Below are 22,477 nucleotides of genomic sequence, written 5' to 3'. Positions count from 1 at the left end.
TCTACTTCCTTCTTCCTACTTATTAATGTCATTTTTCTCTCCATAGAAAACTTTTGTTTCTATTAATCTCTGTTTAACCCATTGAAAGACTGGCTAGTTTCTATAAGACAAATCATGAGGATATAATTAAATATGTCAGTGAGAAGAACCAAAGAATACAATTTATTTTCAATTAAAAGAATTGATGAAAATATTGCACATTGTAGACTGTTGACACTATAGACAGAAATTCTTTATAGAATGGAGGAATATTTTATCACATTGAGAAGTCTGGCTTAGCAACAGGACTCCAAAGGTAGAAATTGAAGCTGAGACTGTTGAATGACAATACAAAAGTCATTTTCCCTTCTTTTTTCCTGGCATGGGCACCATCTGTTTGAACATCCTTCCCTATGTTGGTACCACTCCCTTTGCCAGTGATTGTGCTTAAAAAGGGGCTTATGGAAGGAGATATCCCTCTTCTTCTTCCGGAGATTTTCATGTCCAGAGGTGATGCTATATTTACTTCATTTTACACACAAGATAAAAGACTGAGAGGATAAGAAACTCGCCAGTGGTAGCAAGTGACAGGACCTACATTTGAACCAAGAGCCCAAACCCATAGTTTTTGCCCACACCTACACTGCCTCTCATAATAATAATACTCTATCATACATTTTACAAAGCACTTTATACTTTACAAAAGAATTCTCGTACTATGTCATATCATCACAAGAGCACTGTGAGATAGGTTATTCTTACCTTAACTTGATCTAAGGGCAAAAGAGTTTCACACAGCTAGTAAGTGGCTAGATTGGGGCTTGAACCCCAAATCTTCCAAGTCTCCTGCCCTTTAATGGTCCCATACATTCTTTAGGACAAATAGCAAGATCTCTCAGAGATCAGAAGTATCTCTCTAGAAAGTCAGACTTTGTTCTATTGGCCACTGGTTCTCATCCTGTGCTTCTAGTAGCTCTTGGGGTTCCGTGGAGGAATGTTGGGGATTTGGGGTGGTGTGTAAGAAGGAGCCATGGGGAGGCACTTCAGTGGGACTCTAGCACCCCACCCTTTGTCAACTAGGTGAACCAGGGAAGTCTCCAAATTGGTCTGTTCTGCACACTCGGCTCCTGAAAAAGATTCCAGTCGAACAAAGATTCACTGGAGAAGAGGAGAAAGGCTTGGAAACCATTGCCATAAGTGAAAGGGGGCCATTGAAAGTTTCTGAGGAGGTCATGTTTTAGAAAGATCAATCTGGCAGTTTTGTGGCAGGAAGCTTTCAATGTAGAGAGTCTGGTAGAGAGAGACTTAGGAAGGAGGGGATAGAAACAGGAGAGGTTACAAGAGAGGTTACGGGAGCGGATGGGAGAGGGCAGGAAAGTCAGAGCAAGAAGTAGGAACAGCAAAAATTCAATTTGTCTGGATCTTAGTGTTCACAGAACCAAAATTGTTTTTGCATATTTATTTATTTTATTTTAAAAATTATACTAAACTTGACTTTCTTTCCTTTGGAGTACAATTCTATGAATTTCAGCACATGCATAGATTCGTGACCACCACCATAATCGGTGCAGAACAATTCCATCCATCACCACCACCCCCCCAAGCTCCCTCGTGCTATTCTTTTATAGTCACCCCTACCTCCACCCATAATTCCTGGAACCACAGATCTTGTTCACCCATAATTCCTGGAACCACAGATCTTGTTCACCTATAATTCCTGGAACCACAGATCTTCTTCTGTCCTACCGTTTTGTCCTTTTGAGAATGTCATACAAATGGAATCATACAATACAAACCTTTCTAGTTTGGCTTCTTTCATCCAGCATAATGCCTTTGAGATTCACACATGTTGCCATGAGCGTCAACATCCAGGAGACTCTGAGACAGGAAATAAGGCTGCAGAAGGGAGCTGTGCCTTAGTAATGCTGGGGCCTGAATGGTTTTGAGCTGGAAAGAGTAATCATTAGGTGCTACAAACTCTCTGAGGGAATTTGTTCATTTATTCCCTTATAGAATTATTTACTGAGCAACAGATATGTGCTATGTACTGTTTTAGGTGTTGGGATGGAGTAATGAAAAAAATCAAAATCCTATCCTCAAAGAGCTTACAGTCTAAGTGAGGGGAAACAAGCCCATGCGTGATTTAATGTCAGGAAATGACATACTCTGGGGAGGGGCATAAAGGAGAAGAGGCTGTTTCACACAAGGTGGTTGGGGACAGCCTTTGAACAGGCCAGATCTGATCTTGGTCCCAGATGAAATACATCAGGAAGCCGCCAGCCAGTCATCAGGAAAGTGAGAGGTGCAGGTTTAGGGAAACATGAGTGTAAGGGGCCCTGGGATGGGAGCGTCCTTGCCACGTTTGAGGAAGAACAGCGAGGTGCAGCTATAGTAGCCGGGAGCGTGGAGCTGAGGCCAAGTCATGTGGGGTCTTAGGGGCCATTGAAAGGCCTTTGGATTTTTATTCAAAGTGTGATGGGTAGCCATCGGAGGGTTTCCAGCAAGAGTGACCTGCTCAGATGCATATTCTGTAAGGGCCACTTGTGCTACTGAACAGAGAATAGACTCCTTTTTTTCTTAATTTTGCTGAAGTGTAGTTGATTTACAATGTTGTGTTAATTTCTGCTGGACAGCAAAGTGACTCAGTTATATATTCTTTTTCATATTCTTTTCCATTATGGTTTATCACAGGATATTGAATATAATTCCCTGTGATATCCAGTAGGGCCTTATTGTTTATCCATCCTATATATAATAGTTTGTCTCTGCTAATCCCAAACTCCCAATCCAACCCTCCACCTGTGCCCCACTTGGCAACCACAAGTCTGTTCTCTATATCTGTGAGTCTGTTTTTGTTTTGTAGATATGTTGATTTGTGTCGTATTTTAGAATCCACATATAAATGATGTTACATGGTATTTGTCTTTGTCTGACTTACTTCACTTAGTATGATAATCTCTAGGTCCATCCATGTTGCTGCAAATGGCATTATTTCATTCTTTTTAATGGCTGAGTAGTATTCCATTGTATATATGTACCACATCTTTATCCATGGACAGAGAATAGACTCTTAAAAGGAAGTGTGCTGGATGGATTGGGAGAGTGGGGAGAAACTGAGGCAAAGGAGTCATGTCATGTGGGCCTGAACTAGGCTGATGATAGAGAAAAATGGAAGAAAGATAAATGTAAAGAAATATTTTAGAGGAAAATGGAGTTTATCGTCTTAAGAGTATACATAGGTTGAAAATTTAAATAATTTCCAAAAATGCAGGTAATGCGTGGTAGATGATAAGGCCATTGTAAGTTCTGGAAACTAAGGATGCTTGGTGTCACTGCACCTAATATTCGTGATTGAATCAATGTAAATCGTGGCTTTCGAACTGTGCTCCTAAGAGCCTCTGGGGTTTTGTTACGGTGTTTCCAGGAGCAGCAGGGGCAGTTTGGGGCTGGAGCTGCATTTTCAACTCCCAGTTCAACCAGAGCAGTGCCAAGATGATCTGTTTGATATATTTGCTTCCCTGAAAAATTTCACTGGAGCGAGGTATGACACAGGAAAAAGAAAAGGAGCGGGGTTACTGTGTAAGAAATCACACACCCCAAAGTCTTAGTGAATGAAGAGTCTTAGTCTTCTCCACAGGCAGAAGCTATTCTGGTCCCACAGCACTGCCGGGGTCATGGGGCGGGGAGCGGGGCGGGAGCAACAGGGCACAGCTAGTTGTATTACAGAGCTGACTCCGTTAAGAAAAAATTTCCCCCTCAAATAATTGTATCGCTCCATGTTTTCTTCTAACCATATTTACACTTAAGAGTTTTGATTTTACTTGCCATTCAAATGTTTTATTTTATTTTTTAATTTTTTTTAATTTAGTTTTTGCGGTACGCGGGTCTCTCACCGCCGCGGCCTCTTCCGTTGCGGAGCACAGGCTCCGGACGCGCAGGCTCAGCGGCCATGGCTCACGGGCCCAGCCACTCCGCGGCATGTCGGATCCTCCCGGACCGGGGTGCGAACCCGCGTCCCCTGCATCGGCAGGCGGACTCTCAACCACTGCGCCACCAGGGAAGCCCTTTATTCTTTTATTTTTAAAAATGAAATGTTTTCTTTTTTTTCAGATATGATACATTATATAGGTAAGGTTATGTCGGCTGTTATAACAGATAAGCACCCGAAGCTCACTGGCTTAACAAATGGGAAGTCCAATCAGCCAGGACGCGTGTAGGGGAGGTGACGGGGTTGTCTGCTCTACGCAGACATTCCGGGACCCAGGCTGATGGAGGTTCGACCACATTCAGTATGTGGCTTCGGATGCCATCCTGGAATCAGGATCTAGCCAGATTGCAGGGGAGGAGAGAGCGTACAGAATCACACGGGAAGTTTTTACAGGCCCAACCTGAGAGTGATGTACTTTACTTCCGCCCACGTACCAAAGGCCAGAAATTCAAGGTCACGCCTAACCATGTTTAGTGGACAGCTAACCTGTCCCTGACACATACATGATTGCGATATAATAATTGGAAAACATAAACCTGGGCCCTGGATTTATGTTTTCACCTCGCGGCAAGTCAGGCTGAATTTATGTCTGAGTGTTTGTGACTATATGTGAATCCTGAAATGTGTAAGAACTGATTCAGAGAGTTTTGTTCACAGGTATGTTATAGAATGGCTGCCTCTGAAGCATGGTGTGCTAAGGAATGAGGATAATTCTGACTTTTCCTCATTTTATTTTTCAGAGTTCTGGGAAGATTCACCTCCCTAGTGAAGTCTTTCACCTACCATCAGGTACATTTATAACTCCAGCCATGATGACTTACCATGTTTGCAATATTGCTTGGTGACTAATTGTTTTGCGATTGTGTTTTATGGTTTTTCTCTTTTCTGCATCTCATCATTCCTCGTTAACCAGAAAGTCCTCGAGGTTAGACTTAAATACCTTTTACTCTTTTGAACTCACTGTACACTCTGATCACCGTTCTGTATCGAGAGCAGGTATTAAGTAATTGTGGCTGATTTAGCAAATGAAATAAAGGCAGTTTACACTCATAGATCAGTATTTTGGAAGCACCTCAAGAGACGTCTGTCCCTGAAAAGGCTGGGGCATTCATTTCTTTAGAAAATGATTAGCCAAAGACTCAGCTTCCTGTAACTTGCTTCCTTCTCTTTCTTCTTCATTAGAGGTTTTATAAACCAAGGAAATCTGTGATTCATAATGCAAGCTTATAAAGAGGGTATTTTAATTGAGGTCAAATCAGTGAATCAGCAGAAGATTAAAATCTCTTTCCAAAAATTAGACAAATTTATTTTTATGATGTTGTTGAGAGGAGTAGATGAGGATGACTTTATATGTATGTATAAGTTTGGCTAAATCGAATTGGTAATAAAATCTAGCCTGGTCCGAGTCAGAAAAATCATCAAAATGTTTTTGAATACTTTTGCACAAACCTCAACAGGAAGTTAGAATCGATACTGAAGACCCAGAGCACATGAGGAACAGTCTTCCCTCTCAACTTCTATAAACTTTTTATTAACAAGAATTATTTGTTGCTTTTTGAAGGAAAGTTGGCATCCTTTTAAAAGAAACCCAAAGCATGTCTAAAATGGGGTCAGGAAAATCCCACACTCCCCCACCCAAAGCCATAAGATTTTCCAAAATAATAAAGACATTTTAAAGATCCAGAAGAAGCTGGGGTTTTGCTTAATTTAGAAACCACATTTGCTTTTGAAAGTTGTTTTTTTTTTAATGGAACATTTGTTTGGCAAGTTATCATATTTTTCGGTGGAATGTGACATTGGTCCTTCAAGAACTTCAACTTGCGGGAGCAAAAAGAACCCGAAGAACTGCATTCCTGTTTTCATCGCTGTCTTGGAGTGACCCTGTCGAAACAGAACTGTGACATGAGGGTCCTGTTGTCTTCAACACCGGACACATCCTGTGTATGGATGACCATCCTGAGGGAAGGCCAGGTCCCTGGGGAGGACTTGGTGTCCACAGGCTTGTAGGCTGTGAGGGTGGGATCTTGCTCTTTAAAAACCTGAAATCCTATTTATTAATTTAGATGAGAAAGTTATCAAATGGGCATGACATTAACAGTTGAGGTTCAGTATCTTTCCCCTGAGCCTCCACTGGACAATATCCTCTCTTGTGGTTACCATTTTCTTTATTATATGTTAATATATTCCATTAAGTTACAGTCCTGTCTTGGCTGGGGAAACATTGTCTTTATAAGGGGTTTTGCATATCTCTGCTTCGGTTTAATCAAATGAGGCCAACTGATTTCTTTTTTTAAATTGAAGTATAGTTGATGTACAGTAATATTATATAAGTTATAGGTGTACAATGTAGTGATTCACAATTTTTAAAGGTTAAACTCCACCTATAGTTATTATAAAATACTGGCTGTATTCCCCATGTTGTACAATATATCCTTGTAGCTTATTTTATACATTGTAGTTTGTACCTCTTACTCCCCTACCCCTATATTGACCCTGCCCTTTTCCCTCTCCCCACTGGTTACCACTGGTTTGTTCTTTATATCTGTGTCTGTTTCTCTTTTGTTACATCCACTAGTGTGTTGTACTTTTTGGATTCCGCATGTAAGTGACATCACACAGTGTTTGTCTCTGACTTATTTCGCTTAGCATAATGCCCTCCAAGTTCATCCATGTTGCTGCAAATGGCAAAATTTCACTTTTAATATGGCTGAGTAGTATTCCTTTGTGTAAATATATACACACATATATGTAAATGTGTATACATACACACATACATATAAAGCATATATATATATATATATATACACATGTAAAGTTTATATATATATATATATAACATCTTTATCCATTCATCTGTTGATGGACACTTTGATTGCTTCCATACCTTGAGGCCAATTGATTTCTTCTTTTTTTTTTTTTGGCTGTGTTGGGTCTTCGTTGCTGTGCGTGGGCTTTCTCTAGTTGTGGTGAGCAGGGGCTACTCTTCGTTGCGGTGCGTAGGCTTCTCATTGCAGTGGCTTCTCCTGTTGCAGAGCATGGGCTCTAGGCATGCGGGCTTCAGTAGTTGTGGCACACGGGCTCAGTAGTTGTGGCTCGCGGGCTCTAGAGCACAGGCTCAGTAGTTGTGGCGCACAGGCTTAGTTGCTCCGTGGCATGTGGGATCTTCCCGGACCAGGGCTCGCACCCGCGTCCCCTGCATTGGCAGTTAGATTCTTAACCACTGCGCCACCAGGGAAGTCCCAAGGGCAATTGATTTCTAAGTTCTTGGAGATGAGGTGCCTCTGTTGCTTCTACCTACAGCCTCTTTCTAAGATCCTTATTTTCCAAAAGTAATGAAAATGCTTTAAGAATTTATTCTTATATACTGAGTAGTTAAAAAAAACTTTTTTTTAATCCTGTGATAGTCCAAAGTTCTGAGTAATTTAGAATAAGAGTAAACCCTTTGCTTTTCTAGTGCTTTTTTGCAGTGTCTTGTGGGGGAATTTTCTACTCTGTTTTAAAATAATAACGCGAATAGCTAACACTTACTTTGTACTTTGTCCCAGGGTCTGTATTAGGCACTTTACATGCATTAACTCATGTAATCCTCGCAACAACTCCATGGGTTAAGTACTGTTATTACCTCTATGGTACAGATGAGGAAATAGGCCCAAGGAGGTAGAGAAATTTGCCCAAGATCACAAGGCTAGGAAGTGGCAGAGCCAGAATTTCATCCCAGGCAGATTGGCTCCAGGGTCTGTCCGTTTAACCACTGTTGGAAGGCCTCCAAGGCCAGAGATAAATTCAAGGACTTTTAGTATTTTTTAAAAAAGGACAAGACCTCTCATACAAGTTTATATTCTACTGGTGCTTTTTTTTTCATATATATGAAAAGAACTAGATCTCATTTATAATCTGATTTCAATTAAGGGTATATCTACTGATTGCCAACTTTGTTAAAGCAGGGGAAATGCTTGACCCTACAGAGTTTCACTGGGTAGTCAGTCTGCTACTTCCAGCTACCAAGGAGGGCTGGCTTTCATCTGGGAAAAATCTGCTAACTTTATGCATCAGTTCTAATTTTTCAGTAATACATCTATTGAAGTGATACAGCAGTGATATTCTTTCAACATCGTAAACCTCTCTTTTAAAGATTATATTGCTACATAACAACCAAAAATATTTTTGTAAACACCACTGCTTCTTTTTTTTATTCAAAGAATTTCCTAATCTCTTTGATGCTTCCATGCACAATGAATTTCAATTCCTGCGTTATTTTGCTGATAACACTTGTTTTTAAAATCATACCAAATGAACACAGAGCAAAGGCACTTAAAAGTTATTATTTTGAAGTAACGTTTGGCTTGCTTTTTAGAATACATGATAAATGCTGCAAATCTTTGAACTCATTTTTATTCTTCACTTCATTTTTTCATCCCTAAAGGGTTTAAAATATAGGTAGACTAAAAAATACTATGAGACAGAAAAAAAATAACAAGGATTCACAGATTTTTTTCATTTTGTAATGTGTGATAAATTTCCAAAACTTTCTACCTATAGAGTATTTTGGAAAATCTAATTTTACTTCAGGTGGATAATTTTTTAACAAGAATATAGAATTAAAAAATTCATATTACATGGTCATGTAACTGAATTGGCAGGAAATACATTTGACTTATCCCATTTAATTATTGCTTTTTTTTTTTTTTTTTTGGCTGTGTCGGGTCTTCGTCGCGGTGAGCAGGCTTCTCATTGTGATGGCTTCTCTTGTTGTGGAGCACGGGCTCTAGGCACGCGGGCTTCAGTAGTTGTGGCGTGCGGGCTTCAGCAGTTGTGGCATGTGGGCTCAGTAGTTGTGGCTCACGGGCTCTAGAGCACAGGCTCAGTAGTTGTGGTGCACGGGCTTAGTTGCTCCAAGGCATGTGGGATCTTACCAGACCAGGGCTCGAACTCGTGTCCCCTTCATTGGCAGGCAGATTCTTTACCACTGCACCACCAGGAAGTCCCATAATTATTGCATTATTAAATATGAATTATTTAATGGCAGCTGTCATAATGAAAACACTTGTAGATTTAAATTGTTAACTCCAAGATACCATTCTAAACGAAAAACAAACAGCAGATGATACAAACTGCATTGTGTCAAATTTAATCAGCAATTAATTCCAGTGGAATACAGTAGATTCTTGTTACTCACAGTAGTTATATTCTATAAAGTCGCTTTAAACACTGCATTAGCAAATACTGATCCACTGCTTCCAGGGGAAATACAGGCTTAGGTTTCTGTGAGCCTTTGGTCACAGCATCTTCATTAACTGATCAATACATGACCTTGTCCTATGTGTGTTTCTGTTTAGAGACACTTTAATATATATTGTTGATTCATTAATGCTGAACTCATGACCAACAGCCATGAGTAACTCTGTAACTCATGCCTAAATGAAGCTTATCTAACACACTGTTTTCTCTGTGAGGCACATCACAGCCTTATTGGCTTAAGAACACCAGACAGCACTTCATCACTATGCCTAGGGGCCATTTAAAATAGCAAAATCACACAAACACACAAAAGCAAAAAAATGCAAAACAAACAAACAAACAAAAAAAGTGGAACTAAATGGACCACAAAAAGGACACTTGTTTACACTCTGAGAGCTGAAACAAGAAGGCAGAGTGTCGCTTTGTTTGATCTCAGCTGGGAACATGCATGTCGGTTGACTCAAATTTCTCACCAGTCTGGGCACGTCAGTGAATGACCGAGACAGCTCCGTGAGTATTGATTTTGGGGTTGTGAATAAATTTCGGTAAGTAGGTAAATTCGCAAATATTGAATCCACAAATAGCAAGGATTGACTGTATTTGTAAAACTGAAAGATATACACTGATCAGTGTGTCAGAAAACCAGTTTCTTATTTAGAAACCCAAGTTGTTTTAGTTATTATTCACTTATCAAAGTTAGTCCTCCTTCATAGATCAAAGCAGCTGGTACATATCTAACCTTTTAGAAAAGACATTTTATTTCTATCAGTTGAAAAAAATGTCATATTAAATGTACAAACAGCCCATCTTCAAAATTTACAAAAGCGTAATAAAAATACAAAGAAATTTCAAAATAGCAAAAATGTCTCTGCTTTGAACAGTGTCCCTTAAAATGTGGTGCCCTCGTGCAGTGCACAACCTGAGCAACCATATGTGGCAGCCTGGATTGTATCTAGGTTGCATAGGGGAAGCACAGTAGGCAGAGTGGATGGGATCAACTTTTGAGAAATGCTGTTAGATAACATCAGTTATAAAGAGTAGAGAACTTGGAGGCAGAGAGATCTCACTTGAAATACCTGTACTGCCATTTATGTCACGTGCATGTGAGCAAGTTCCCTCTCTGAACTTTAGTTTTTATATCTGTAATAAGAGGATAATAATACCCACTTCAGAGGAGTTGATTTGAGGAGGAAAAATAAAATACCTATGAAAATTATAAAAAAAAGAGGCATATGATGTTAATAAGACTCTCCCTCTTTTCCTGTAAGCAGTGGGGTTTCCTTGAAGTTTTAGAACACGGGAATCATCTGATCAGATTGGGGTTTTTAAAAAATAATTCTTGTGTTGGTTTGAAAATGGATTAGAAGCAGACTGGTATAAAGTCCCAGATTAAAAAAAAACAAACAGAAAAAGCCCTAAAAAACTCCTTAAAACCTAGTCTAAGGCAATCAATTGATAGCAAGAATGGAGAAAGGAGAAACAGACTGAAGAGTTATTTCAGAGACTGAATTGTGCAGTTGAAGATGTTATCCTTTCTGGAACCCCCTTCCTTAGCTGGAATCCCCCCTCCCCCCAACAGCTGCTGTGAGAGTTGGCTGTAAAAGGCTGTCCCTTTCGCTGGAGACTTGTGCTCCTGCCAATGGCTGACTGACAGGAGACCTGGATGGGGCAGGGGGAGGGGGGTTGCAGGTACAAAGGGCCAGCCCCCTGGAACCAAAGTGGGAAGTTAGTTTCCAGGCTTGCCCCACATGCTGGAGTAGCTCGTTCTCCTGCCCTATTCTGTTTTCCTCACCTCCTTGTCCTAGGAGCACTCCTCAGTAAACCACTTCCTTATGAATCCTGACCACTGGCTCTTCCTGGGGAACTAACGCCAAAGGGGAAAGACTTATCTAAAAGACCCATAGCTGCAAGGGAATGTGGAGGAGAGAGCAGTCAAAGAAGGCCCTTAGGGCTCTTGCTTCATCCCAGACTTGCCATAATCCTCCTGACTGGTTGACACTTTTCCTGTAAAGAGACACATGGTGAAGTAGTTCTTCTGACAGTCTGCCGGAAAGTTCACTGTCCCCTTGGGATAAAAAATATTAACACTGACTGCATGATTAATCCTTCCAAATTTTTCCTAAAATATTGAACTATTTTAAATTTGCAACTTTACAACTGAAGGATTGCTTCAGTAAGGCCACGGAGGATGGCGTTGTGTACAACGAAATCTCTTTGATGACTTGAGGAAATATAGGTTGCAATTGCATGAAAATATGTTGAATTTAAAGTGAGATAAAAATCATGTGAGTTTCGAAAGTATATATTTATTATGGATGTTTTTCAGAACCTTCTACTTACGCAGCTAAAATATTTTAAAAAGCACTTTAAGTTTTTGATAAGGATTTTACTTTTTTTAATAAAAAGAGCAGTCTGTGATTGACTTTAATGCTGAAACCAAAGGTCCCTGAATTGGTTATTTTTTATAAAGAGAGCTCTCAGTGGTTTCTAAGCTTAGCTTATCATAAAGTTATAAAATGGATCACATTTATTTTAGGTATAAAATATGTTGGAAACAGTTATATGTATTGGGAAAAGAAAACGGACTTTAAAAATAAATGATATGAAAATTTATGAAGATCTTTGGAAGTGACAGTGATAGATTGTTTTACAACTAGCTGTGTTGTCCTACTAGGACAAATAAGGGACGGGGATTTGTTTTAGGATGAATTGGTAAAACAACAACCATTGCTAAAGAAGGACTAATTATTAGAGAGATCAGATAGAAATCAGCAAAGCAACTGAAACAAGTCTAAGACAGGGCTGAGAATGGTTATAAAGTCCTTTAAATGCAGTCACTTAAAGGACAGAAGTAGGTTTTGGTGGTCTTTTACCAAGGAATCTTGTGTTGGATGACTAAAGCAGTTTGCAGGTTTGGCAACATTTCATCCAGGTTAGGAAAATATTTAAATCAAACATTCTTTGAAAACAATCTTTAGACAAACAAAATGTTACAGGAGTGCTTTCCAGACAGGTTTCTAAATATATTGAAAGCGCCCGAAGTTTCCTATTACAGATTTTTCCTATGAGAAACTTGTATATTTGCAAGACAAACAAGTAAACAAACAAAAGGAAGAAACTGGAGAAATAAACTTACGAAACCACAAGAAAGCTCCAGAATAAAAGCCCAAGTGCCAGAGATGCAGATCTTCCTCGCTTCCCAGAGCTACTGATGCGGCATTTTATCTTGTCTCAGATATCATGTTTATTGAATGTATATCTCAACGTGCCAGCTCTGTAAACATATTTCAGGATAAGATTGAACATTATAGCAGAATGAGCCGGAAATTCTGGTTTAAGCTGGGTGTGCCCAGGGCTTCCCGTTCCCAAACTACAAAATATTTGTTTGCCTTCTCCTATCAGCGCCGCAGACTAAATCTGTCCCAAACTGAACTCTCTCTCCTTTACCCTCCTCTGTTTTATGTCCTCACTGCTTTTCAGGCCTCACTATGCTTTCAGCCTGGCTGGTAAACTCAGCCTCCAGTGGATTCCCCCTCCGAACCTTCCCCTCCTCACATGACCGCCCCCAGCCGGCCGGTCCCTCCTCTCACCTGGCCTGTGACAGCTCCCCCTGCAGGCCTCCTTGCCTTCCCTCTCTCTCCTCCCGTGTATCCCACCTCCTGTTGCCCTGTTATCTTCCTTTGGTTGCAGCCTTCGTCCTGTTGCTGTTTAAAAACTTGGCCTAAACTACTATATATAAAATAGATAAGCACCAAGGTCCTACTGTAGAGCACAGGGAACTATACCTTATAATAAACTGTAATGGAAAAGAATCCGAAAAAGAATATACACATATAACCGAATCACTTTTGCTGCACACCTGAAACTAATACAACATTGTTAATCAACTATGGCTAAAAACTTGGCCAGCTGAAGGGTTCCTATACACTAGCCTGGTATCTCATAAGGAACCTCCCTCTTCTATAAAGAAGCAGGTATATGAGGTGGACTAGGTGACACACCTGGCAGCTTCCTGACTCTGTTGTCATTATAAAGAAAACTAGAAGTCTGTACCGAGATATTACAAACCATAATATATTGCCCACACATGCAGTTTTGTGAGTAATCTGGGCTGGAACGTGCTTTGTGCATTTTTACTAACTGTGCCCACCCCCCAGGCCTTGCTTAAACTATCATCATACCCAGAGTTCCCCCCACTGCCAGCCTGCGTATTCTATCACCATAGTGCCAGCTAGTCCCAAACTGTAGTCCCTTCCAGGGTCCAGCTCAGACGTACATCCAGACGCAGGGTCCTCCTTTCAATTCTCAAGGGACACATCATCGGGTGCTACCTTGAAGGGTCACTTGGCTCATGTCTTGACATCCCAGAAAGTTTGCAGGCGTCCAGGGAAGGGTCAGGCCAGGTACTTTTTCTTTTCCCACTTACTGCAAAACTATATTGCTTTCATAGAGAAGAATCTGTTTAACACTGATTTAAAATCTTTTATTGTGTGTATTTGTTTTTTTCCAGCTTTATAGAGGTATAACTGACAAAACTGTAAGATATTAAAAGTGTGCATAGTGGTGATTTGGTATGTTATATTTTGAAAGGATTCCTCCCATCTCTTTAATTAACACATTCATCACCAACACCGATTTTTAAAGACTGTGTAAATTCATATCCTCTGGTGTCATGAAGAAGAGTTGCAAGCTTGACCACAGTGACCAGAATTAGACTTTATGAAACTGAATTCTGCAACAATTGGACGTGGAGTTAATGGAGAAGGGACTTTTTCAGACAGTTTTTCTTCCAGGTGACTTGAGGTTTCAATCAGCTTTTGTGTTTCCTCGGGCAGTGTTGTTTCATTGAAAATTTGACAAGTGGGACTTCCCTGGTGTCTCAGTGGTTAAGAATCCGCCTGCCAATATAGGGGACATGGGTTCAATCCCTGGTCTGGGAGGATCCCACATGCCGTGGAGCAACTAAACCCGTGCACCACAACTACTGAGTCTGAGCTCTAGAGCCTGCGAGCCACAACTACTGAGCCCACGTGCCACAACTACTGAAACCCGCGCGGCTAGAGCCCATGCTCCACAAGAAAAGAAGCCACCGCAATGAGAAGCCCGCACACGGCAACAAAGAGTAGCCCCTGCTCACCGCAACTAGAGAAAGCCCACATGCAGCAACGAAGACCCAGCGCGGCCAAAAATAAATAAAATTAAAAAAAAAAAAAGAAAATTTGACAAGTGTGTAGTGATTCTACTGCAAGGAAAAACTGCAAGTTGAAAGCATGTTTACTACAAACTATACTATTAATAGGAGATTTCTGAAAGCTTTCATTTGCATTAAGGACTTTTTTGTTTTTTTTAATGTTGGTTCAAGTGAAAGCATGGAGGTGATTCTGGACTGGATACGTGGCAATGTTACTGTAAAATCAAATGCCATAAGGACTTCCGTGGTGGCGCAGTGGTTAAGACTCCGCGCTCCCAGTGCGGGGGGCCTGGGTTCCATCACTGGTCAAGGAACAAGATCCCATGTGCATGCCGCAACTGAGTTCGCATGCCACAACTAAGGAGCCAGACCCGGCGCAACCAAATAAACAAATAAATATAAAACAAAATCAAAAGCCATCCTCAAGGCCAAGAAGTCCTCAGAGTAGGATGGTTGGATGGAATCTAAGAAAAGCTGCCACATCTGTGAGTTCATTTAATTTTAGAACAGCACCCAGGGAGGTCCATCAAGGGCCTTGAAGTGAGGTGAATGTGGGTTCCAGTTTGAGGTTCTGCTACAAATAGTGGGACCTTAGGCACGTTACTCACCTTCTCTGTGCTTTCAGTCTTATGGTCTGGGGTCTGATCATCATTCTGCCACTGACCAGCTGTATACTCTTGGACAATTTATTTCATTTCCCTGTGATTGTTTCCTCACTTTAAAAATGGATCATTCTTATATCCACTTCATAATCTTGTTTTAAGTAATGAAATCTTAGTTGGAAAGCAGTTAGAAAAGCTCTTGAAAGAACACATGTAAGTGTTTTATAACCAGAAGCCATGGCTGTTCTAACACTAGTATTACTAACATTTATATTTCCCTGCAGGGCTGTTGAGAAGGTTGAATGAGAGAACGCTACATGATGTGCGGATCCCAGTACAAAAGGCAAATGTAGGACCCTTTGTTCAAAAATCACTAAGAATTTCAAGAGTGGGACAGCAGGGAGTTAAACCAAGCGTGAGGCCCTTCTGAGCAAAGGGCCTGTGCCACTGCACGGATTGCACACCCAGCAAGCGGCCCGGCGCTGGAAGACGCAGAAGCCTTGGCACACAGTGGGCGCTAAATAAATGCTCATTCACCTTCGTGACAGCGCACGCCGCCAGTCCTGTCAACACTGACCCCTGGCTATCACTTGTCCCTGACCTGAGGACAAGACCCGGAACTGCGCTCGCGATGGAGTCCCGCGGTGAAGACCAGCCTCCAGCCCCGCTGTCCCCAGTCGCTCCGGCGGGTGTGCGAGCCTCATCCTGGCCGGATGTGGCCGCTCGGCCGCTGCGCCGCGCACCGGGGGGGACACCCTCGGGAGGAACGGGGTCGGTCAGGCGCCCCCGGGCGCGTCTCGGAGGCCCGTACGGCTCGCAGCAAGGCCCGGGTTCCGGGTCTCGCGGGCGCAGCGTGCGTCCGGGCCTCGCCGCAGTGTTTATCGGTTGCCCGAGGAGACGCACTGCGCGCACCGGCGGCTCCCGCGCCCCCTGGCTCCCCGCCGCCCGCGGGTCCGAGCGCGCAGCGGGGCCCCGGCCGCCATGAGCTGCTCCGGCCGCCGGCGCCCGCAGCCCACCCGCCGCGCCGCCTTCGGCGTCAAGTCGCCAGCGCCCGAGGTACCGTAGCAGCCCGCGGCCGCGCGCGTGGGTGGCACCGGCGGCCCGTCTACACGCGGGAGGGCGCGGGGGATGCTCGGCCCCGGCTGCGCGGCCCGGACTGTGCTGGGCGCTCCTCGCCAGCAAACTTTCCTCTCGATGGCGTGGGGAGATAGTAGTCGGAACGGGACTGGAATTGCCAGCGGCCGGTTAATCTTAGGAAGTTAGGGGCAAGTCGGGAGTTTGTGAAATGCTGTTGAATTTTGAGGTTGTACCAGTTTGCTTCTCTTGGCCATTTAAACGGGTTAAGTTCTAAAAACGGTGTGTCTGGCTCCTGTAGACCCTCCCCGCCCCCGGAGCAAAGCATTCTTGCAGTTAACTTAGACTACTTAGCTACTAAGACGTGATTCAGAGCAGTTTCTTCAAAGCCTGAGGTGGTAGGATTAATGCCAGTCTTGGGCAAAGTCGCTGGCCACCTGGTTGCCAGCCGCTCCAGAAACAGTAATTCGATTGTCGTTGGCTCCATTTACTCCTTTACTCCCATGAGGTACTTAGGCACTGGGGACTTTCAGGCTCAGCCTGGGTTAAGTGTCTTCTTCTGGACCTGGCACCAGGGGCCCACCAGGCATAGAGTGTGTCAGGGGTGCTTGCCAGAGACACAGGGGAACTGTGTTCAGCGGAACTGCTAGCCCCAGAGGGTGTCCTCAGCCCAGCCGTACTGACCACAGAAATCCCTGGGGCACACTCTTCAATTCAAAACATGGGGTGGATTCTCCAACATGCTGTAGGACTTGTAATATTCAGCAGCTTTGATTGTTGCCTTACAGCTGACCCATTTACTTACATTTAGATTTTTCTGATTCCTGGTATATTTTTGGAAAACTAGTACCGTCTTGTACAAATAAAATTAATTTTTCTTCCACTGGACATTTGCATATTTTATCCCTATTTAGTATCCTCTGTGAATTAAGAATATTAGCCCATGCATGAGTACGTAGAATTTTTATATTATTTATATTTGTTTGGGGAACAAATTGAAAGTAAATCACAAGCTTCATGGCCCTTCATCCCTAAATACTCTAGTGTGTATCTCCTAAGAACAAGGGCATTCTCTAACCAAAATGCAACGATCAAATTCAGGGTGTTTAGCATTGTTGTAATAGTATTTTCTAATGTACACTATCTGCTAAAATTTTGCCAATTGTCCTAATAATGCCATTTACTGCAATTTTTTTTTTCATTTCAGGATCACACATTATATTTACTTGTGTGTCTTTAGTCTCTGTAAACCTGGAACAGTTCCTCAGCATTTCTTTGTCTTCAGTAATACTGATATTTTTACAGACTCTAGGTCATTTGTTCTGCAGAATAGGTTTATCTGATTGTTTTTCATGGTAAGATTTTCGGTAGGAATACTATATAAGTGGTGTGTCACAGTGTGTCACAGCAAGAGGTGCATGATGTCAGTTTGTCCCACTGTTGGTGATATTCCAAACCGGTGGTATGTGCCAGAGTTTTCAACTTTAAAGGTGGAAAAATAAGTAAGTTTTAGTAATAAATAAGTGATCATTTTGAGTAATCTTATTGAGATTTTTTTAAAGTAAATTAATTTTATTTATTTTATTTTTTTGGCTGCATTGGGTCTTCGTTGCTGTGCGTGGGCTTTCTCTAGTTGTGGTGAGCGGGGACTACTCTTTGCTGCGGTGTGCAGGCTTCTCATTGCAGTGGCTTCTCTTGTTGCGGAACACGGGCTCTAGGTGCGCGGGCTTCAGTAGTTGCGGCATGCGGGCTCAGTAGTTGTGGCTTGTGGGCTCTAGAGCGCAGGCTCAGTAGTTGTGGTGCATGGGCTTAGTTGCTCTGCGGCATATGGGATCTTCCCGGACCAGGGCTCGAATCCGTGTCCCTTGCATCAGCAGGCGGATTCTTAACCACTGCGCCACCAGGGAAGCCCCCATATTGAGATTTTTAGGATAAATTTCACTACCTACATAAAGGAAAATATCCACCAAGCCCAAGATTTTAATTGACCTGAAAGACCTAAATTTTATTGAGAATAAAAGTAGAAGCAAAAGGCCAGCATTTATTATAATTGTTTTTTCAGTTTCCAAAATACTTCATCTGAGACAATCTTATAACTCAGATAGGCAAGGCAGAAATTTCCCATTATACAGATGATATAGCTTGCTCAATTAGCAAATAATGGAGCGGGAACTTAAATATCTTTTCTTTGAAAGTTTAGTACTTTTCCTACCACACCATTATGACACTGAAAAACTGATTAAAATACAAAGCAGGGATAATATGCAATTGTATGAGGAAGTAGAATATTGCAGGGACCGGAAGTATTAGCTTTGAGTTCAAGCAGTCCTGAGTATACCACTTATCTGTGACACGTTGGGCAAAAAAATTACTTAATGTCTCAGAACTTCAGTTTCTTCATCTGAAACATGGGATCATAATGCTTATGACATAGTGTGGTTTGAGGCTTCACAGTTCATATATGTAAAGCTCCCAACAGAGTGACAGAGTAAATGCTTCTTAATATTCGCTCTTCTTATTCTTTCCTTTTTCTTTTTTTTAATTGAAGTAGAGTTGATTTACAATGTTGTATTAGTTTCAGGTGTACAGCAAAGTGATTCAGTTATTTATATATATATAATGTATAATTTTTCAGATTCTTTTCCATTATGGCTTATTACAGGATATCGAGTAGAGTTCCCTGTGCTCCACATTAGGTCCTTGTTGTTGTTTATCTATTTTATCTATTAGCTATTATTAGTCTTTATAACTTGTGAGATTGCCGTACATGAACACCACTGCCACCACCCCTGGCACCTCCATCCTTACCTCAGGACCACATCAGCAGTCAGTTACTGAGGATCTGTGTGAGGGAATGAGGATACAGAGATGAATCTGACACAGTCCCTGGTGTCAATGAAAAATCAAGAGTCTACAATAACCCATAACAAGACTGTGTCATTTGTAGTATCATCCCTGCAGCAAATCTAATGCTGCATTTTTCTCAAGTTGGATTTACCGCTTATCATCAGCAGAGCTTTACTAGGCTATGAAAAGTGACAAATACTAAGAGCAATATTGTGTGAATTGAAGTGTCACAGCTCAAGCATGGAAGACAGAAACATGCTTTGGGGAAATTTACAGATGTCACTTTGAGCAGAGCAGTGTAACTTTGCCATGCATCTGAAATAAGGTATGGAAGCTGGAAAATGTCACCAAATTATATCATCAGTCAGCAAAAAGCTCTAGCATTCATTTGGTGAAAAGCGCTTGGATTTGGACGCAGAGGCCACAAACACGGAGCTACTTTGCTGTGTCAGTGTTTTCATGTATTTGGAAGACCTGAACCAAAGTTATGGCTCCAGTATATACCATTGTTGGGGATTTGAGCAAGTTCCATTCCTCTCTGTAAAACAAGGGTTAATTAGAATTGCTGTCTGATGGGGTTGTTTTGAGAAGCGAATGTAAATCAACAGCTATAGTTCCTTAAAGTAAAGGACATAGAGCTGGTCATGTATAATTATGAAGGAAGTCAAGTCACTTTTCCTTTATTTCCCCACCATTTCAAACTTCTAAAAAATTGTGGTAAAATACATATAAAATTTACCATCTTAATATTTAAGTGTACAGTTCAGTGGCCTTAAGTACAGTCACATTATTGTGCAACTGTCACCACCATCTATCCCTGAAACTCTTTTCATTTTGCAAAACTGACATTCTGTACCCACTAAGCAATAACTCCCCATTCCGTCGTCACCCCAGCTCCTGGCAACCGCCATTCTATTTTCTGTGTCTGAATTTGACCACTCTAGTCAGCTCATATAAGTGGAATCATACAGCATTTGTCCTTCTGTGACTGGTTTGCTTTACTTAGTATCATACCCTCAAGGTTCATCCATGTTGCAACACGCGTTAGGATTTCCTCCCTTTTTAAGGCTGAATGACATTCCATTGTATGTATATACCATGTTTTGTTTATTCATTCATCAGTACAAGGACACTTGGACTGTTTTACTGTTAATAATGCTACTATGATCATGGGTGTACAAATATCTCCTCAAGAGCTTGCTGTCAATTCTTTTGGGTATAAGAATTGGAATTGCTGGATTATTTGGTAATTCAATTTTTAATTTTTTGAGGAACTGCCATATTGTTTTAGTGGATACACCATTTTACATTCTCATCAGCATTGCACAAATGTTCCAGTTTCTCCATATCCTTGTCCACACTTGTATTTTCCCTTCCCTTCCTTCCTTCCTCCCTCCCTCCCTCCCTCCTCTCTCCCCTCCTCTCTCTCTCTCTCTCTCTCTCTCTCTCTCTCCCCCCCTCCCTCTCTCTCTCATAGCCATCCTACTAGGTGTGAGGTAGTATCTATTTCCACTTTTTTTTTCTTTTTTTTTTGGCTGCACTGTGTGGCATGCGGGATCTTAGTTCCCCAACCAGGGATCGAACCAGTGTCCCCTGCAGTGGAAGCATGGAGTCTTAACCACTGGACTGCCAGGGAAGTCCCTATTTTCCACCTTTTAAAGAACCATTTCCTCTCTCTTCTGATTTGCTCTGTTCTTTTTGGTTTTCTCCTTTTAATCCACTTTAAGAAAAGATCTGACTCTAATCACATCTTCATATGAACTTAAGTCAGAAGCCTCCTATTCTAGATATAAAGAAAAAAACAACAACCCTAAAGCTTCCCCAAAAAGGTAAGAAGGGAGAGAAAAAGAAACAGAAAAAGCTAAGAAAAAAAAAAGATGATGAAAAGAAATACAAATGTACCAGTAATTACAATAAATATAAATGGACTAAATGCTCAGTTAACCAACAAAACTGTCACATTGAATTTTTAAAAAATCCAGGTATATGCTATTTATGAAAGACACATATAAACAAAAGTATGTGGAAAAGTTGAAAGCAAAGTGTATGAAAAGATTTACCAGACACATAATAAGCAAAAGAAAGCTTATTAGGCATAATAATATTATACAGAATAGTTTTAAGGCAAAAAAGCATTACCAGAGGTAAACAAAGTCACAATAATAACACAAATTATATCACTATCACATAATAATAAAAATTTTTATTCATCAGGAACTTTAACAATTCTAAATGTGTATGCATCTAATTAAATGGCCTCAAAATATATAAAACAAAAATTGACAGAAGCAAAAATCTATAAGGAGATATAAACAAATCCACAACTACAGTAGAACACTTTTAACATACCTCTGTTAGTATTTGAGAGATACACCAGACAAAAATTTGGTAAGGGAACTATTTAAAAAGCTAAAAATACAAACTTGGTTAAGTCATTATAAAGAAGAAGAAAAGTATATAAAATATTCGGGATATGGCTGTAAAAGTTAACAGGATGACTTTTTCTCCTTGACCAAGGGAATAAATACCTTTAGACTATGAAACAATCAATTGGACAAACTCCTAGAAAGTGTACTCTATTGGTAGGGATTGAACTAGATAAGTAACTAAATGTTTTCCCTTGTTTCAAATAAAAAAGAGCTTTATACTATCAAAAATAAATCATAACAATCTGATCATGAGAAAACATTAGACAAACCCACCTTGAAGGATTTTCTGCAAAATAATTGGCCAGTACTTTTCAAAAGTGTCAAGGTCATGATTGGCAGAGACTAAGGAGGCGTGACAGCTAGATGCAGTGTGGGAGCCTGAGATGACTCCTGGACCATAAAAAGGGCATTATTAGAAAACTGGTGAAGTTTGAATGAGATCTGTAGTTTAGTTAATAGTATTGCATCAACGTTGATTTCCTGGTTTTAGCAGACTTCAGTTATGTAATTAACATTAGGGGAAGCTGGGTAAAGGGTAAACAGAATCTCTCTGTTCTAATTTTGCAACTTTTTTTCTGGGTCTAAAATTACTTCAGAATAAAAAGCTAAAACAAAAGAATGATAACCAGTTAATTCATTTGTATATCCAACTTTATTTTAACTGTAACACTTAATTTCTCTTGGTATCTAATTATTCTTTGACCACCTGGCTTTAGAATGCAGCATGAGGGAAAGCATTCAAAGAACAGGTAGGAGAAACCTTTTTGAACCCCAAACAGAGAGCAAGTTTTTCCTTTCATACTTTAAAAAGGTCGTGTGTATCTTTACTCAATGTTGCCAAATGTAATGGGTAGTGTATTTGAAACAATAGTGAGTGCTTCTTGGTTTGTACTTGAGTTAAGTTGACTCATTACAAAGACTTACTTTTTCTGTGTTCAAGGACAATTAAAAATTTTAATTTAAAAAGGGAGTAACATTTGCTGTACTAGGAATTATTTATGCTAGGTTATTTACCCAAGATTTCTTTTTTTCTTTGTTTCGCTTCCAATTTTTTTCCTTTGAAATCGGCGCCTTGGTGACTTTGATGTAAGTCAGAGAAGTTCAAAGCATTGCTGAGGTGGACCAGTGA

General features: G+C 40.9%; 1 protein-coding gene across 1 annotated transcript in view; it reads left to right on the top strand.

Annotated features, from left to right (window-relative positions):
- The first annotated feature begins 15,880 nt into the window (after positions 1-15,880).
- The window catches only part of CCDC170 (coiled-coil domain containing 170), an 85,734-nt gene continuing 79,137 nt past the window's right edge, over positions 15,881-22,477 (top strand). Inside the window, 1 exon segment of the mRNA XM_049695246.1 lies at positions 15,881-16,054. Coding sequence (XP_049551203.1) covers positions 15,980-16,054 — 75 coding nt within the window. The 5' untranslated portion in view covers positions 15,881-15,979.

This window comes from Orcinus orca, chromosome 12, assembly GCF_937001465.1.
Source record: "Orcinus orca chromosome 12, mOrcOrc1.1, whole genome shotgun sequence".
Taxonomy (NCBI): domain Eukaryota; kingdom Metazoa; phylum Chordata; class Mammalia; order Artiodactyla; family Delphinidae; genus Orcinus; species Orcinus orca.
Note: the sequence above shows the minus strand (reverse complement) of the source record. Positions and strands in the feature narration are given on the sequence as shown.